This window comes from Notechis scutatus, chromosome Z (assembly GCF_049901735.1).
Source record: "Notechis scutatus isolate UNSWTSFEM ecotype Mainland chromosome Z, rNotScu1.2, whole genome shotgun sequence".
Classification (NCBI taxonomy): domain Eukaryota; kingdom Metazoa; phylum Chordata; class Lepidosauria; order Squamata; family Elapidae; genus Notechis; species Notechis scutatus.
The window spans coordinates 77,189,395-77,205,625 of record NC_142025.1 but is presented as its reverse complement, the minus strand read 5'-3'; the positions used below and the strand labels follow the sequence as shown (position 1 = coordinate 77,205,625).

The window sequence follows — 16,231 nt, the reverse complement described above, 5'->3', positions numbered from 1 at the left end:
TATTTTAGAGAGCGTTTGGGAGGGCGACCTCCTCTCTTCCATTGATCTCACGGAGGCTTACCTCCACATCCCAATTTGGCCTCATCACCGCCAGTTTCTCCATTTCTGTTATCAGAATACCCATTACCAGTATTGAACACTTCCCTTCAGCCTCTCATTGGCTCCAAGGGTTTTTACAAAGGTTCTGGCAGCATTGATGGCATCTCTGTGTTCTGTTCCAGTGAGGATCCAATGCTACTTGGACGACATTTTGATTCTGTCCTCTTCCATCCGTGCGGCCCATCGGGATCTGCAAATTACCCTGTCATATCTCCAGAGCCACGGATTTTCCATCAACACCAAAAAAAAGCCAGCTCTCTCCCACAACCAAATTGGGAGCAGTCATCGATACCACGTCGTGCCAGGTTTTCCTGTCCCCAGCTCATGGAAAGAGCCTTGCAGAGATCATCAGCCAGATCCAGCAACATCAAACGGTCCCCCTGTCGCTGCTGTCCAAACTTCTGGGGAAGATGGTCTCCTGTATTGGCATCATCCCGTGGGCTCGGCTCCACTCCCGACCCCTCCAATGGTTCCTGCTTCCCTACCAACGAGCAGGAACCAGCCACTCATCCATCGAGCTCCCGCTCCTGCCACAAATCCGGAGATCTCTCAATTGGTGGCGTTCCCCGTCAAATTGGAGGGGACTCCTGTTCAGGGACCCAGACAGGCTAGTCATAACCACTGATGCCAGCTTCCTGGGTTGGGGTTCCCATATGCAGGGCCAGATAGCTCAGGGCATTTGGTCCAGGTCAGAGCAGACCCTTCCCATAAATTGGCTAAAGCTCAGAGCCATTTTTCTGGCTCTCAAGCATTTCAGGCAATCAGTGACCAGCTCTCATGTTCTAGTCCTTATGGACAACATGGCCGCAAAGGCTCATGTCAACCGGCAAGGGGGGACGAGGTCCAAAGCCCTCATTACAGAGGGCCTACAGTTGGGGTTATGGGCAGAGAAACACCTGTTGTCGATCTCGGTGGACCACATCTCCAGGGTCGACAACTCCCAGGCCAACTGGCTCAGCAGGAGCCTAGTCAACCAGGCAGAATGGTCCATTCTTCCATCTCTATTCAGATACTTTTCCCTCAGATTCAGAACACCAGAGGTGGATCTCTTCTCCACTCCTCAAAACGCCCAAGTCACCAGATTCTTCACCAGGTTTCCTTGCCAGGGAGCGGAGGGGACCAATGCTCTTCGGTGCAGATGGCCCAAGGGTCTCCTCTAGGCCTTTCCCCCGCTTCCCATCATTCCGGCAGTAATTCGGAAGATGTTGCAGGAATGAGTGGAGCTCCTCCTCCTGGCACCCTATTGGCCAATGAGGCCCTGGTTTGTGGACCTGGTCAACCTATCTGTGGCTTCTTGGAGGATCCCAGCCCATCTAATCTCCCTTCACCAGGGGGCCCTGCTCCACCCAGAGCCCCGGTGATTCAAGCTGACCATGTGGTACTTGAGCGGCAGCGGCTAGAGGAAGCTGATCTTCCAGAAAGGGTCATCCTCACTATCCTGGCGTCTCGCAAACCTTCTACAAGGCGCATCTATGATGCCACCTGGAAGGCCTTTTCCCGATGGTGCCTCAGGGAGGATCTTTCTCCTGCTTCAGCCCAGTTGGCAGAAGTTCTTAACTTCCTTCAGCATGGGCTGGAGAAAAGTTTGGCTCCCAACAACTTACGCAGGCAGGTTGCAGCCCTCTCCTCGGTCCTTTCATGGGGTGTGCTTCCTTCCTTATCCCATCACCCTTCAGTCAGGAGGTTTTTGAAAGGGGCTTCTAACCTGCACCCACTGGTGGTTCACAGGTATCCTTCCTGGGACCTTCATATGGTCCTTAAAGCCCTTACGAAGCCCCCCTTTGAACCCCTTAGAACAGTGTCTCTTTGTTTCCTGACTCTGAAGGTAGTGTTCCTTGTTTCCATCACTTCTGCCAGGAGGGTTTCCGAGCTTGCTGCTCTTTCCATCAGACAGGATCTTTGTTCCTTTCACAATGATAGGGTTGTTCTCCATCTGGACCCCTCATTTATTCCAAAAGTTAACACTTGGTCCCAGGACATTGTGTTGCCTGACTTCTGTCCTCTCCCGCACCATGACTTAGAGCAGCAGTGGCACACGCTAGATGTAAGAAGGGCTCTTAGAATATACATTAAGCACACCTCCTCCTTCAGGAAGTCGGAAGCCATGTTTGTTTCATTTTTCCCTTCTCACTTGGGGCACAAGGCTTCTTCTCCTACTATTAGCAGGTGGGTCAGGTCTTGCATTGAGCAGGCCTACAAAGCAGCGGCACTCTACCAGAAGCGCGGCCACTTCTGCTGCCTGGGCGACCCAAGCATCCTTGGAGGAGATTTGTCATGCGGCCACGTAGACATCCCCATCTCCTTTCATCAGATACTACCGTGTGGATGCCTTTGCCTCGGCGACTGCAGCCTTTGGCAGATGGGTGCTTCAACAAGTGGTTCCACAATCGGTGTGATGAGCCGGACGAGGACCCGCCCCTGGACATGCAAGCTTTGATATGTCCCATCCTGGGCTCTCGATGCAGCATGGAGGAGAATGGACGTTGGTAGAAGTTACCATGAACTCCCTTTCTATCTATGCTGCAAGAGAGCCCAGCCCCTCCCTTGATTCGTCCAGAGAGGGTAAGACATATTTCTGTATTCATTTGTGCTTTCAGAGACACCTTTCAGTCTGTCAAGTATCTTCGCCAAAGCTGGGGTCTCTCCCAGGGGCTGGATTTTATATCTTAGTACAGACTCAGCTAAATGACATCATAGGAAGGAGTCAACCCATCCTGGGCTCTCTTCCAGCATAGATAGAAAGGGCGTTCACGGTAACTTCTACCAATGCCCATTTTAAAAGGGAAAGAAATAGGTAAAAACAAAATTGGAGGGTGCAAATCAAAGGGGAAAACTATTGAAAAGAGATAACTTTTAACTTATTTTGATACAAATAAAAACCTAAAAATCAGTAATCCTTTGAATAAATCATAACATAAGCATTTGTATCATAAATAAATCAAATAAAAATGTAAAGTTAAAATTTCATTTTTTTCCGTTTCAAACAAAAATCTAAGAGTGGTTTCCAAGAAAAAACAAAGTTTTTTCTTTATTCAAAGCAATAAATTTCTCAACTCCATTAATTTTACCATCTATTTTTTACATTGTGAGTATATGTGAGGCCTTCCATCTCTGTTTCTTGCAGAACTCCTGCTGTTGTTGTCTATATAAAAACAAAGTTCCATATTTTTTTCAACCCAGTCTACATATTCTCCCATAAATTAAGGATTATTTGGTAACCAAGCATTGTGTTATAAATGTTTCCATTTGATCTTATAGTTATAGCCTTTAATATATTCATCTTCCATTATTTATTATCGTTACAGATTGGTATTATCACATCCCTCTGAAACGATCAGAGGAACAAGTTAGTTCAGATGTTGCACAACAGCCAAAATCTCATATCCTAGGTCATGGTGATTTTGAGGGTCCTCACCATGACATTACCTTTGGGGGTCGAAGAAAGTGGATCAGGGATACTGATTCAGAATATGTAAAACTGGCAAAGCAAGGAGGTCGACCAGGTGATTTACTTTAAACAAATATCAAATCTATTCAGAAGGTTGATGTGAATATTTTTATGTGAAAACAAAGGAAGAAATTACTGCTAAAAGTGTTGGAAATTAAAGATAGAATATGACAGAAGAGAAGCATGAACATTTTATTTTTCCAGCTGACACTGTGGGTCTTAGTTCTCAAGGGCTTTTTTATAGATTCTAAGACTCTGAACAATAAGTTATGAAACGTACAAGAAACCAAATGTGTGATAAAAAAGTTGAAGATTTAACAATTAATGAATCTCAAACTGAATCAAAATAAGGAAAACTTCTTAGATCTCTATTGCTGCTTATGAGATTGTGTTATTTCTGGTTTTTACTTCAATTTCAGTGGGATACCCCAAGGCTCTGTCTTAGGCCCAGTACTCTTCAAGATCTTCATCAACGACTTAGACAATGGGATAGAAGGGAAAACTGATTAAATTTGCAGGTGACACCAAGCTGACAGAAATAACCAATACTCCAGACGATAGTTCAAGATACCGAAGGATCTTGCAGCCTTGAATGTTGGGCACTAGCTAACAAATTGAAATTCACTCTAGGGAAAAGTAAGATTTATGTTTTCTAGGGAAAAGTAAGATTTACTTTTCTAGGAAAATGTAAGATTTATGTTTAGGAAGAAAAACCAAATGCACAGCTATATAATAGGTAGTACCTGGCTCAAGAGTAGTAACTGTGTGAGAGATCTTGGAGTCCTAGTGTACAGTCACTTATATTTCAGCCAATAGTATGTTGCAGTTGCCATAAAAGCCAACACAGTCCTAGGTTGCATTAATAAAGGGATAGAATCAAGATACATGAAGTGTTAGTAACATTTTATAAAGTCTTGGTAAGACCATACTTGGAATATTGCATCCAGTTTTGGTTGCCATATATAAAAAAAAGATGTTGAGAGTCTAGAAAGAGTCAACAAAGATGATTAGGGGATTGAAGGCTAAAACATGAAGAACTGTGGTAGGAATTAGGTATGTCATCTTCTGGTCAAACCAATGTGAGAAGCCATATAGGAATAATATAATCCAAGGTGCCAGTCACATGTCCACTCCATGCAACAGTTAGGTCCTGAGCCAAATTGCTCACTAAATCTTCAGGGGAAAACCCCAAGCTCTCTTTTGAACCCTATTTGGTCCATCAATTGTCTGGAGGAAGCCAATTGAATAAGCTCTGTCTCTCTGAAGGAAAGGGAGAATCAAAAGACAATCAAAAGACAATCAAAGAATGATCTGTCCACGACTGATGTTAATGTCCACCACCACCTCAGGACAAAAACTAGACTCAGCATGTAAACACTGGCATGTGTCTCACTGTCATTTATTTGGGACAGATTCACTGAAGCCACAATCTTCTGAGGCTCTCCAGACTCAGTCATCAAATAACAAATTGAAACCCCAAAGATAACAGCCTTTGTGACTCTATTGCCAATCCAGCAACAGAATCAGGTAGCAAGGAGGGTGATAACACCAACAATCCCAAATGTTCCCTTATGCTGAATCACAACTAAAACACCTCATATCTGGTTATCTTGGAGCAGAGTCCCTGAAGTATTAAATTTAAATACTAAATTTATTCAAAGCTGTAAATAAACTTCTACATTTTAAAATCAATCTAGTTCTTAATATCCTCATTTCCAGTTTCTAAATTATTGTAATATATGTTATTTTCAATATTCAGGGAAGTCTCTGGTAGCTTATGTAACCAAATTGGCAAGAGGCATGTATAAGAGTGATCAGCAAGCATGGAAGGTTTGCAGGAACACAATATTTTTAATGAAAAGAATTAAGATTGTGACTCTCTGCAGTGCTCAATGTCTTATAGTACATACAGCAGAGAAGAAACAAGAAATGAAGGGAGAGCAAAATGAATTATTCTGGAGATAGATATTGCTGGATGCTTTTAAATGGCATTTTGATTTCTTTTAAATATTGAAGATTTCTCTATTTTCCTGAAAGGTAAATATTTTTTTCAAATATCACAGTGAAGTAATTTTTATAAGGAATCTACAATAGAATAATATGAAACAGTTAAACACTATCTCCCACATCGTGTTATTCCTACTTCAGATACAGCTATCAATAGATTTTAAAAACAAAATGTAAAAAAGAGATTGCATCAAAAATTCTTTTATATCCTGTCATTTAGATATTGTTCTCATTTAGTGCATTAATATAAAAGCATTTTAATATTTTTTCCATGCTCTAACAGTGTGCAGGAAACAGAATTTATTTGATTATCTTTTTTAAAATGTGCAGTTGTTTAAATATATTTTATATTTTTAAATATCTTTGATTTAAGATTTACTGAGACATTTTACTTCACCACGAAAAGTATCCCCTTACTGTGCACCTGAATCACATCATAGCAAACAAGCAGCTGATGATAACTCTAAGTAAGTATTCTGTCTTCATGAGAAGTATTAATTTAATTTTGCAATGAGGGGAATGGTTTTGTTGAATGTTGAAATTAAAAAAAAGTTCCATAGCTTGTTTATGTCTGCACTATGATGGCAAAAGCTATATTGAATAATGGTTACATTTTTGCCTCCAGATCTCGTGTTCCAGTAATGCCAGACTACATGATTCATGAAGAATTTAACTCTGACCAATCAACCAGATATAAACCTAAAAGGGGTCCTTTTGATTTTGATACGAAAAGTATTTGGCAAAGAGATGCTGAAGATAAAGAAAACAAAAAGAAAAGAGAGGTAAGATTCTGCTATTCCTAGCTGTTATATTACTTTTTTTTTTTAAATGATGCTAGTTATGTCAGTTAGATTTTAAAAAACCAAATATGAAAATAGATTTACCTGGAACAGGATTAGTTATGTATGTGGAGGACTTTTTGTTGCAATATGCTTGCAATACAGTCTTAAATATACTTGGAAGCATATTCCACTGGTAGTTTTTTTACTATTAGTGTTTAAATATTTAAGAATTTTAGTCTGAAAATTGTGTGTATGAAACATAAAATGTATAAATATTGTAAAAAAACTTTTAGAAAATAACATTTATAATAGGAGCAATACACAGTTTTAACTAATTAACTAAACACTATTATGGGTTAGTATTTAATAAAGGAAAATATCTGTAGCTCAGGGTCGTTGGTGCTCTCTGAGCTTGGTTGTTTTCTTGCAGGCCATTATTACCCAAACTAGAGAATATCATCAGTACTAGTGATTAGGGATTAGTCTTTAAAGAGGTCTATGGGGCTTTCCTGTGCATACTTATGTATTATTTATGCTTATTCAAATAAATCTCAATCATAAGGTTCTTATATAGTGCTAAATAATCAACCGATTATTTGAGCTCAAATAAGGGTCTATGTCTAGTGTGGAAGATGTCTTGAATTCAAAACAGCCATTTTAAATATGAAATGGTTGATTGAAGTATGATATGGAAGTTTTTCCAGAATGCTTGAAACATTCCAATTTATCCAATATGTTAAATGTAGATATTTTAAATTCAAAATGTGGTTTTTCATATTGAAAACATTGTGCCTACCTTTAATGCAAAAACAAAATGTTTATACATAGTATTTTGTGATGGCAGGTTCTACTAATTTGCTATTTTGCTTACTAAAGTGTGTATAAATTAAAGATCTAGAATGCTTAGATTAAAGATTGGTCCAATCTTATGTATATAATACTAAACCAGGCCTTATATACAGAATAGTATTCTATTGCATATTAACCCAATTTTAGTTTTAAATATGTTTAAGAGACTTACCTGTCTCTTGCCAATTTCCACAGAAAAGATAAGCCAAGTACAAGTTTCTTTTCCTAATAGTTTTGTAGTCCTGGCAAATTGGAGCTCATTTCTTCTATTCTGTTTTGGCTAATAACCTCTTTGAGTTTGAGGAAGGCACATTCTTTTCCTGACTTCTTGTTTTGAAAAATCAGCCACAGTATTTGAAAAAACAACAAAGAAGTTGAGCAATATAGATGCTCTGTAGGAATTAGGCTGCTTGTGAATGCTCCTTTACGCAAACCTATTTTTCTGCAGGAATAATAGTTGTTTAAAGATTAGATTAAAGTAAATTAACAAAAAACATAGCAACTAATTGCAGATAAAAAGAAATGTTACATTGTAATTTGGATATCCTTTACAAGTAGTTCTCCCTTAATGACAAGGTGATTAATAATCAAATTTATGACAGTTTCCTACAGCAGGTGCCTATAATCCAATTTTGAAGTTCTGTGAGCTGCACACATATACATGATCACAGGCTCACATTTATAGCCTTTTGTAACATCCCGTTGTCATGTAACCATAATTCTCAGCACTTTTTATTAGTTTCCAGCATTTGATTCTGGCTTCTGGGGAAAAATGTTCATTGGCTAAAAGGGATTTGCTTAATGACCAGTTGCTTAAAAGCTGCTACAAATCAGGTCATAAAATTGCATATAGTCACAGAGTGATCTCCTTAACAAGCCCAACAATTAATGACTATAATTCTGGGCTCAATTGCAATTGTAAATCAAGAAATAACTACTGTATAAACCAAATCACAACTTGGTTTCGTATATCATGTGAACAAGGTCATTATATTTATATATTATGGAAGTAATCTAGTATATTCTAGCTATAGTACCTAGAACTCTAAATGATATAATTTCTGTTTACAAGTTTTGTATCTGAACTTAATTAAATTAACATTATGTGGATAGAATACATGTTGTACATACACATTATTGCCAGCTTTTCCAACTTGTATGGCTAAACTTGAGAATGAATCACTTAATATTCAAAAAGCTTAAATTTCACTTTTGTATGGGTTTTGAAATTATTTTTCATTTTGTCCATTTAAAGAACTTTAAATATATCTACATAGTTGGGACTTATATTATCAATATTTTTCTAACAAAGTAGTTTAAAACACTGTTGTTGTTGTTTAGCTTGTTGTGGAAAATGAATTTGGTGCAGCTATAGAAATGACCCACAAGGAAGTTTCATAATGTAAAAAACACTGTAATCCCAGTAGGTTCCAACCAGATTAGTTAAAAACATGTAAATCCTAGGGGAATCTAGATTAGGTTATTTAATACATTATGGATTAATTTTCAGTTTCTGGAATATATATCTGAATTGTGATTGTATACCAAAATTATGTTTATTTTGGAGTCTTGTTAGAACTGAAAGTCTTTTTTAAAAGCTTTGTGTCTATGGAGATTCTCAGTCATCCAGGTCATGGTTGTATTAAAGGTACTTTTTCAAACAGGAACCGGACTTTGTTTTTCCTTGAAGACATTTTGCTTCTCTTCCAAGAAGCTTCTTCAGTTCTGAACTGAAGAAGTTTATTGGATGAGAAGCTAAACATCTTCAGGGAAAAACAAAATCCAGTTGACTTTTGAAAAAGCACCTTTGGAATTTAAAAGCTTCAGTTGGTCTTTAACACCTAAACTCATTGTCAGCATTTCTACTATATTGATGTCTTTATTATTTTGTTTTTGCTCAGAATTAGATTGAAACTTTTATCCTGTCAGTTGTGGAAAAAATAGTCATTTTTCATTGTTTAATCTTATTAGCAACTCTTCCATAAACACCATCAATTAGTTGCTAATGGTCATAGATCTTTTAAATCAGTAAGTAGAACTATAAGAAGTTACAGATAAACGAAGTCATATAAATATGAAATGCATACATATAAATACAAGCATAGCAGATGATAAAAAAAGCCTAACCTGTAATATATTCGGGTGTGGCTTTTCATAGCAAATTACAGACATTTGAATATTATTCCTGTAGTATCTTTGGACTCTATTTCCTTAGCAACAATAAGAGAACAAAAAAATAGAATCGTTTTCTCTGTGTGTAGATTAATAAGATTTATTAAGAAAAAGGCTGAAGTAATAACACAGAAATCCTGGCAAAACATTTTGTTTTTAGCCACATCATCAACATGAGAATCATTTCTTGAACTTGTATTTATATTTGCTAAAAGAAGCATTGAGTACTATTGGAAATATATACACAGTTAAGAAAATAAGAAGGGACATAGGATGAAAGTAGTTGGATGTTTCCTATACATATGTATGTAGTTTTACGTGTGGGCTATATTGGATCCAGCATGGGAAAGGTGCTGTGCATCTGGCATCGTGATTTGTACTATGTGTGGTGGTAGCTCCTTAGAGAAGCCATGTTTTTTTCCTGGATTTATATGATAGACACCCAGTCCTTGGAAAATAAGGAGGTCCAATCTTATATTGCTACCTTGCTATTATCTCCTTATTTCAATCATCTGCTTTTCACTGCCTGCAAGACTGCTGTGTAAGCCCAGGAAAAAGCATGACTTCCTTAAGAAGCCACCAACAGGCTCAGTATCTGTACTTCTACCAGAAATAAGGCAACTTTCCCACTCTGCATCTACTGCATACTCCAGTATATGCAGGGGTGGGAATTAAATTTTTTTAACAACCGGTTCTGTGGGTGTGGCTTGGTTGGTGGGCATGGCTTAGTGGTCATGTGACTGGGTGGGCGTGGTCAACTTTAACACATTTGCGTGGGTGTTGACTGTATGGGCCAAGAGAAAAGAAAGATCCAACCTTTGTGCATTGGGGGGAGAGCTTAGTTTTTTTAAAAGCCCAGAGGAGGGAAAAAGATAAAGTTGTGCCAAAGAAATCCCAGGGCAGGGGCAAGGAAAGAAAAGGAATCCCTGCTCTGAAAAGGGATTACCCTCCCAAGAAAACAAAGGAGTCAAAACCTTATTTATTCATACTTTTTAAAAAATTAATTTAACAGACATTTAAAAAGCAATTTCAATTTCACTTTCCCAAGTTCAAGTCTTTTGCTTAACATATATGATATGTTAACATATTTATATTCCTCTATGTTTTAAGCACTAGGAATTCTCTATATAATTAGATTAAAGAAAAGCTCTTACATTAAGTTAGTGGCAATTTTCTATATCTCACAAGCAATGAATTAGTGTGGAACTACTTTATAACAATCACACATAAACTTTTGGTCTTTTTTTATTCCATCTGTCTTCTGACACATCCTCATTCTCCAGGTGAGCTGTTCAGAGCATCCAGGCATGGGAGGTGCTTCCTTCTCTCATCCAATAGGCTGAGCTGATTTCTGAGGACACTCCTCCTTGAGGCTCCTCCTTAGTGTCCCCAGTTTTTGCTCAGCCTTCGTTCAGACAAGGCAAGCTTTTCTTTTGGCTGGATTTGTGAACAACATTGAGCAGAAATAAACAGAAATAATCAAGAAAAAAAACAGGTCAGATTGCAGCTTCTGGCTGCAGATGGAGATCGCGATCTATAACTAATTATAGAGAGCGCTTCTGGCGCAGTTTCTAGCATTGTCTGGCTGTCGGAGCTCTTAAAACATCAAAGAGAGCCCTAATGACATTCGTGCGCAGGCTCGAGTCTGCAAACAGCTTTCCCCTCAGGCTACCATCTCAGCAAGCACAGTCAAAACAATTAAAATGAACTGGCTGGCAGAGATAATAAAGCTCCGCAGAAGATTGACTTTGTGTTTAGCACAGCTCGAAGAAAGCTTTTAAATAAACGGTCAATCTCAAAAAGCTGCAGACACCAACTTTAACAAGCTGCTGGCTGTCATAGTGCTTTATTCCCTCACAGAGGGCAGCAACGGCGCAATAAGTGGAGGCTCTGATAATGAGTAGCCCAGATAAGGGCTAATTTCCCCAGGAATTCCATTCCCTCATCTAACACCAGGATGCATCAGAACATAGCCAAAGTGATGGCAGATGCAGAGTTTTCTGCAGATGCTACTTTTAGTTCTGTAAAATTCTCATCAAGAGCTATAGCGTCCCAAATCACGGCACAATGCCTACTCTGGCTCTGACATTGGCAAGCAGACACTAAACATAAGTGGAAACTAGCATCTGCCCCCTTTGAAGGGGACAAACTGTTTGGATCTGCCCTAGATCCGCTCCTGGTGGAATCTCGAAATAAGAAAAAGATCTTCCCCTCCCTTTTTCGCAGGCCTGACAGTAAATCTTTCCAGTTCTTTTGGGGGGGTTCCTTTCGTCCCTTCTATCAAGGATCCTATTCCCAAAGATCACAAAGGCCCTTAGGGTATAGATAAGGATAGCAGGCAGAAAGACCTGAATTCGGGGACAGAAATAGGGGGGGGCAAAACAAAAGATCCTTTTGTGGGGCAGGAAATAAATCCTTTTGTTGCCCCAAGTAAAATCATCCCCGATTATCCCATAAAAGGCCGGTTAAGACTATTTGCAGATCAATGGGAATCCACTACATCAGATGCCTGGGTCACAGAGACCATAAGATCAGGTCTCTCTCTAGAGTTCCTCTCCACACCCCTGGATTTTTTTATGATGTGCCCTGTGTCAAGGGATCCTACCAAAAGGACTCTTATGGAGACCGCAATCCAGCATTTTCTGGAGATCTGTGCAATCCAACCTGTGTCGACAGATCAACAAGGGCAAAGATTTTATTCACATCTATTTGTGGTCCCAAAAGGTTCAGGGTGGGGTGGGTGGAGAGTGATTCTAGACTTTAAATGCCTGAATCGTTTCCTTGTCTACAAAGATTTAAGATGAGCTCCTTGCAATCAATCTTCCTCAGTATCAGACAAAGAGATGTCTTAACGTCAATAGACTTAACAGAGGCATATTTACACATTCCTATCAGACCCACGCATAGCAGATTCCTGAGATTCTGTTATAGTAATCAACATTTCGAGTATATAGCTCTTCCATTTGGTCTAGCTTCTGCCCCACCCTGAACCTTTACAAAGGTTCTGGCAACATTAGTAGCCCATCTGGGAGTAAACCAGTTAGGCTACAATGCTATCTCAATGACATATTAATTTTGACATCGTCCAGCCATCAGGCTGAATGAGTTATTCAGATCACTCTACAAGCTCTCCAACAGCACGGATTTTCAATAAATTGGACCAAGAGTCATTTAACACCTTCGACTCGGCTCTTGCACTTGGGAGCCATCATTGATACAGTGGCTGGGAAGGTATTCCTATCACCAGATAGGCGGAGTAGCATTAAGCAGTTGTCAAAAGAGGTAAGAACTTTCAAATGAGTACCTCGGTCCAATTATCCAAATTGCTAGGTAAAATGATCTCCTGCATTTTTATTGTTCCCTGGGCCTGGCCCCATGCCAGAACCCTTCAATGGTTTCTGTTTCTGTATCAGCAGTCAGGAAGGAGCAATGCCATGCACCGTTCCATCAAAAGTACTTACATTGCTGCACTGGTGGACCACAGTAAACATCAACAAGGGTTATCTTTTCAAGGACCCTCACAGACAGATTATTACAACAGATGCAAGTCTGTTTGGATGGGGGCTCATGTAAGTCCCTTACAGCTCAGGGTCACTGGTCCACAACAGGCAAACTTGCAGCATAAACTGGCTGGAATTGAGGGCAGTCCACCTGTCCCTCCGCAAATTTCTACTGCTGATCCAGGAACAACATGTTCTCATCCTGATCAACAGCGTGGCCACAAAGGCCCACATAAACAGATGGGGGCACACATTCAAGATCACTAATGAGAGAAACAGAGAGACTGTGCCACTGGGCAGAGAGGAATTGAATGTCTGATGCTCCCCCAAAAGCGACACTACTTCACAGGTACTTCGCCAAAGTGTCAGGCTCCAGGGATGACTGCTCACCCTGACCCCGACAAATATACCCTAAATGTCACTCACTAAATCATGGTTGAGTTGGAGGCTGGGATGGGTGCAAACACGTGGTGGGCCGGAGGGTTGCAGCCACCCCCCATTTGCAGGTTGCAGTGGTGTGAGCGGCTTCCCCTCCTGCCTCACCAGCTGCCAGTGGGCATTGCCAGCAATCCAGTCAGTGAGCTTGATCACCCTGCTGACAGCAAAGAAAAGGCCCAGCAGCACACAGAGGGCAGAGAAGAGCAGCACCATCATCACCTTTGCTGTTTCTCCCACCTTTCCTGCCTGTTGGCGGCCAGCCAGAGGAGGTGGAACCAGTGAGGGGGGAGAAAGGAGGCTGGGAAAGCAAAATCGAGTTTAAGAGTGCCTCATGGAAGGAGCTGAGAAGCCGAGAGCAAAAGTAGCGAGGGCAACAGGGGAGTGTCCCCCCTCAGGGAGTGTGAAAGAAGGCAGACACCACACCTCTGAGAAAAGATGAGGCAAAGCCCTGGCTGTCACCAGGAGGGGACCGCGGAGGGACATGTCACATGCCCCTGTCACCCTCGCAGCTGCTACTTTTTCTCTCTGCTTCTTTCATGGGGCGCTCTTAAACTTGATCTTAAAAAGCTTGCAAGTCCCCTTCCCATCGGAAAATGGCTCTGGGCAGTAGAGAGAAACAAGATTCTGGCTGCTTCTCTACCACCGGGAGCCATTTCCTGATGGGAGGGGGACTTGCAGGACCCAAAGCTAAATTTCCCTGTGCTGGGAAAGACTCCCTCGCTCTCCCAGCTAGAAAAGCAGGGGAGAGAAGCAGCCACTGACCCTGCTCCATGTGTTCTCTGGCAAAGGTAAGTGGTGGTGATGGGAAAAAGTGACCAGCGATGGCAGCAAAAGGTAAGTGATGGGGCAGGAAGGCGACTGGCAGGGCTTGCTTGTAGAGCCTCACTCACCGATCACAAAGGCAGGCAGCAATGGTGGGTGGGCGAAGATGGCAGCTTGGGTGCTTTGGGAGTCGAGACTCAACTGGGGCTCGTGGCGGCGGCAATGGTAGATAGGCGACAGAGGTGTGCAGAGCCTCACTCAACCAGGGAAATCAGGTCAGGCAGGGCTGCAATGGAAGACAGGCAGCAATGGCTGGCCTGGCAGGCAGGCAAAAGCAGGCTGCAGGCAGCGATGTCGGGCATGCGCGATAAGGACTGACTGGGTGGCGAGGGGAAGGGTGGGTGAAGAGAGGCAGGGCCAACCGGCGGTGCAATTTGCCAGTTCTCCAAACTGCGCAGAATCATAACAACTGGTTTACCGAAACAGTCCGGACTGGTAGAATCCCATACCTAAGTATATGAGCATTTGTTATATATTGTTGAATAGAAGCTCATGTCAATTAAATTTATTTTTGGGGAATAATAATTAAATTTATTATTTTGGATGTTCTAATAAGGTACTTTTGTTATCAATACTATTAACACATTTTGTTTCAAGAATTATATTGTATAGGTATTAATAATTGATTATTTGAGAATATGTAAGCACTACCTTGACTTTATTCAATGGTTACAAAAATATTAGTATATGTTTATTATGTGACTACCTTAATTTATTTAACTGTACAAATATTTTCTCTTCAGGAAAATGATGTTCAGTTTGAGGACTCTCCAAGCAGTGTGAAAAAAGAGGTGAGTTCATTAAAACACATTTTGATTTTTTTAAAGCATTGTTATATAGTTTACAAACAGACTGTGGGTAGTGTGCAACACAACAGTGAAAAATTCCATAAAAATCTAAAAACAATAATAAATAAATTAAACATATAAAATAAATAGAACCCAAGAAAGTGGGAGAATAAACATCAATTTCATACAACCATCTTGCATCTTGTCCTTGAAATCCTCAAAGCTGTGGGGGGAAAAAACATGTTTTAGGGGGCTTTCTGGAAGACTGAGAGAGATGATGTTTACCTCACCTCACCTATTTTTCCTGTTGGTGTTGTCTGGCCAGTGTACATCCTGTTGAGACAATGCTGGCAATGCCATTGGCATTGGAAATGGTGACAATTTGATGTGAAGCCTCATGGTTTAGCCAGAGACAGACAATGTGGCATGTAGTTTGCAATATCTAAATTCAGCCTAGGACTTGAAAGATTTATGGCTTGTACCTTTGGGAATGTTGGAGGGGAACAACTGATTGAATTGGGGAAGACTAGTGGCAGAGGAAGGCGGTTTCCTGCAGATTGCCATGGATTCTCTTCTTATGCAAGCAGTCTTTTTTGTTTGTGATTTAATTACAGATGAGAAAGCCAGCCTGATGTGAATTATTGAGACTTGGCTGGGTCTGGGGGAGTGATATGTGTCCCCCTTTTGGAAATGTATCCAGCCAGGTTCTGATGTAGCAAAAGATATGGATGGGAATGTGGAGGTTGCCTTTTAGGAGTGTCTTACTGCTTTCAGAGGCACTGTTCCGCAAGTTGCTGAATTTGAGACTATTCCTTATAACAGTTCCAGGGATTGTTGTTTCTATACTAGCTAGTATCCCGAGTGTGAAGCAACCTCCTTGCCTTAGTTGCTCAACTCATTCTCAGGGTTAGCAGTGGAGTTCCCCACTGGGAGACTTTAATCTGCCTTCTCTGGGAGTGGGGTCGAAGGTGGCTCAGGAGTTCATGACTACCATGACAGACAATGGTCTATCCCGAGTCATCCAAGTCCTGATATGGAATAATACTCATAGCCTTGGTCTGATTATCTTGCTCCTTAGATTCATTCTTTTTAGACTTGGTATAATTTTTAAAAAAAATCAAATGAAGTGTTTTAAAGAACCATTTAATAGGTGTTGAGAGAAGGCTAATAAAATAAGAATATTTTTTTCCAAAAAAATACAATTTTCTTAAATGTTAACAAAATATTTGTTTCCAGCATGAATCCATGCATAATCATAATTTACTTAAACCAAAGTTAACTCATTAGTTTCAAATTGTATTACAGAATAAATTCTGGGTAAAATAA

General features: G+C 40.4%; 1 protein-coding gene across 1 annotated transcript in view; it reads left to right on the top strand.

The window, feature by feature from the left end:
- Positions 1-16,231, top strand: part of CZH7orf57 (chromosome Z C7orf57 homolog) — a 90,802-nt gene that overhangs the window by 68,512 nt on the left and 6,059 nt on the right. Inside the window, 4 exon segments of the mRNA XM_087947327.1 lie at positions 3,405-3,602; positions 5,928-6,021; positions 6,180-6,336; positions 14,861-14,908. Of these exon segments, the coding sequence (XP_087803453.1) occupies positions 3,405-3,602; positions 5,928-6,021; positions 6,180-6,336; positions 14,861-14,908 (497 nt within the window).